This window comes from Alligator sinensis, unplaced genomic scaffold (genome assembly GCF_000455745.1).
Source record: "Alligator sinensis unplaced genomic scaffold, ASM45574v1 scaffold149_1, whole genome shotgun sequence".
Classification (NCBI taxonomy): Eukaryota; Metazoa; Chordata; order Crocodylia; family Alligatoridae; genus Alligator; species Alligator sinensis.
Genome location: NW_005842823.1, coordinates 369208 through 371589, shown reverse-complemented (window position 1 = coordinate 371589; position 2382 = coordinate 369208). Strand labels below are relative to the sequence as shown.

Below are 2382 nucleotides of genomic sequence, written 5' to 3'. Positions count from 1 at the left end.
GGGCGGGGCGCGGGGCGCAGCGGGGGGTGCGTAGGGGGGGGGCCCTGCAACAGCGGCGCAGCGGGGCGCAGCGCCAGGGGGGCCGAGGCCGCCGCCGCCATCGCCATGGCAGCCGCCAGCGGATTGGGCAGCAACCCGGCCGCCAGCGCCTTGGGCAGCTCCTTGGGGAAGGCCAGCGGGGCCTGCAGGGGGAGGAGGCCATCAGGGGTGGGGGGGCACACACTGGCCCCCACCACCCCTCTCTCTGCCCCCTGGCCACACCCTCCATCTGCCCCCTCGGCCTACTGACCCGGCCCACTGCGAGTGTCCAGCCAACCGGCCCACGGCCCCATCAGCTGTCCCGGCATCAGCCTATCTGCCTGCCCCCAGCCTAGCTGGGCAGTCGTACCTCCACCCATCCACCTGCCTGTGCCCTTCCACCCACCCACTAGGCCCCGCCATCTATCCCCCCACTTCTTCCTGCATCCATGTATCCATCCACCCACCTCCGTGTCCATCCATCCATCCACTCCATGCTCTACCTCCATACCCTATGATCCATCCAACCATCCATCCATCCACTTCTGCCTGCATCCATCTGTCCATGTACCCATCCATCCACCCACCTGTGTCCATCCATCCACTAACTCATCTGCTCATCCGCCCATCCATCCATACACTCCAGGCTTTATCTAGCCATCCATTAGTCCATCTACACACCCCACTCCATCCATCCATCCATCCATCCATCCATCCATTTCTGCCTACATCCGTGTACCCATCCATTCACCCACCTCTGTGTCATCTATCCACTAATCCATCTACTCATCCACCCATTTGTCCATCCACTCACTGGCCCATCTATCCATCCATCCCACTCCAGCTATCCATCCATACACCCCATGCTCTATCTAGCCATCCATCTGTCCATCTACATACCCCACACTCCAACCATTCCTCCCTCTCTCCCTCCTCCCGCGATGTTCATCTGTCCCCACCCCTGCTCACCGCCAGCTCGGGGCCACGCAGCTTCTTGTGCCGGCTCAACAGGGGGTTGGGCTTCCCGGCCACGCCGTCCCGGTGCCGCCGACTGGAGATATGCTGCAGGAAAGGGGCGCGTCAGGGAGCGTGGACCCAGGAGTCCCGGGCCTGCTCCGCATCTGCCGGCAGACACAGAACCAAGGTGTCCAGGCTCCAGGTCCTCTCACCACTGCTCTAGCCACTAGACTCTGCTCCTTTCCAAGTGGTGGGGATAGAAACCAGGAGTCTGGGTGGCTGGTCTGTCCCACTCCAATCGCCAGACTCTCCCCCAAGTCCTGTCTAGAGTCAGGTTGGAACCCAGGTATCCGGGCTCCCGGCCCCACGTCCCACTGACATCGCGGGGCCCAAAGGGGTTCACCGCATGCGAGTGGTTAAAAAGGAGCTGTGCACAGAGAGTATGCAAGGTTGTGTGCATAGGTGAGGCCATGTATGTGCAAGCCTGTGTGCGTGTGAGCACAAGGCAGCAGGTGTATGCAAAGCCATCTGTGTGCAAGTCTGTGCGCGTGTGCCAGGCCATGTGTATGTGCAAACCTGTGCGTGTGAAAGGCAGCATGCCTGTGGAAAGCCACATGTATGCAAGGCTATGTGTATGTGCCAGGCCATATGTATGTATGTGCAAGCCTGTGTGTGTGCAAGGCTGTTGGCACATCAGGCCATGTGTGTGTACAAGGCAGGATGCATGCTCAAAGCTGTGTGTGTGTGCAAGGTTGCATGCATGTGTACAACATTGTGCATGTGTGTAGGGCCATGCATGTGTGAATCCAATGTGTGTGCAAGGCCATGTACATGTACAAAGCCATGCATGCAAAGAAGCATGTCTGTGCAGGGCTGCACACAGGCAAAAGGCACTGTGCATGTGTGCAGGGCCATGAGTGTGCAAAGCCTTGTGCGTATGCAAAGCCATATGCACATGAGACGTATGTACACAAAGCCAGGTGTGCAAGTGTAAGTGCGCAAAGCCACGTGTGCAAAGCTCCATCTGTGTGTGTGCAAGGCCATGTGCATGTGATAAGCACAGTGGATGCATGCAGGGTCATGTGTGTGCAAGGCTATGCGTGTCCACAAAGCCACGCACGTGTGTAAGATCACATACACAAGGCGGTGCGGGTGTGTGAAGCCGTGTGTGTACATGCCGTGTGTGTGTACAGGGCCACGCATGTGCAAACTTGCCTGTGTACATGGCTGCAGGGCAGGATACGGGCTGGAGCCCCGGGACGCAGTCCCACCCAGAGCCCAGGGGAGGGGACGGGGGTCCCCAGGGGGGGGGGCGGGCTCCCACCTGCTTGAGCTGCACCTCCGAGTTGACCTTGACGTTGCAGATCTCGCAGTGAAAGGTTCGCTCGGGGGCGCCGGGCTCGGGGC

The 2382-nt window shown here is 59.9% G+C and overlaps 1 protein-coding gene across 1 annotated transcript in view; it reads right to left on the bottom strand.

Moving 5' to 3' along the window:
• Positions 1–2382, bottom strand: part of ZNF385A (zinc finger protein 385A) — a 19933-nt gene that overhangs the window by 4483 nt on the left and 13068 nt on the right. Inside the window, exons 4-6 of the mRNA XM_025191490.1 lie at positions 2300–2374; positions 988–1080; positions 61–182 (exon numbers count right to left, since the gene is read on the bottom strand). Of these exons, the coding sequence (XP_025047275.1) occupies positions 61–182; positions 988–1080; positions 2300–2374 (290 nt within the window). The remainder of the gene's footprint in view (positions 1–60; positions 183–987; positions 1081–2299; positions 2375–2382) is intronic.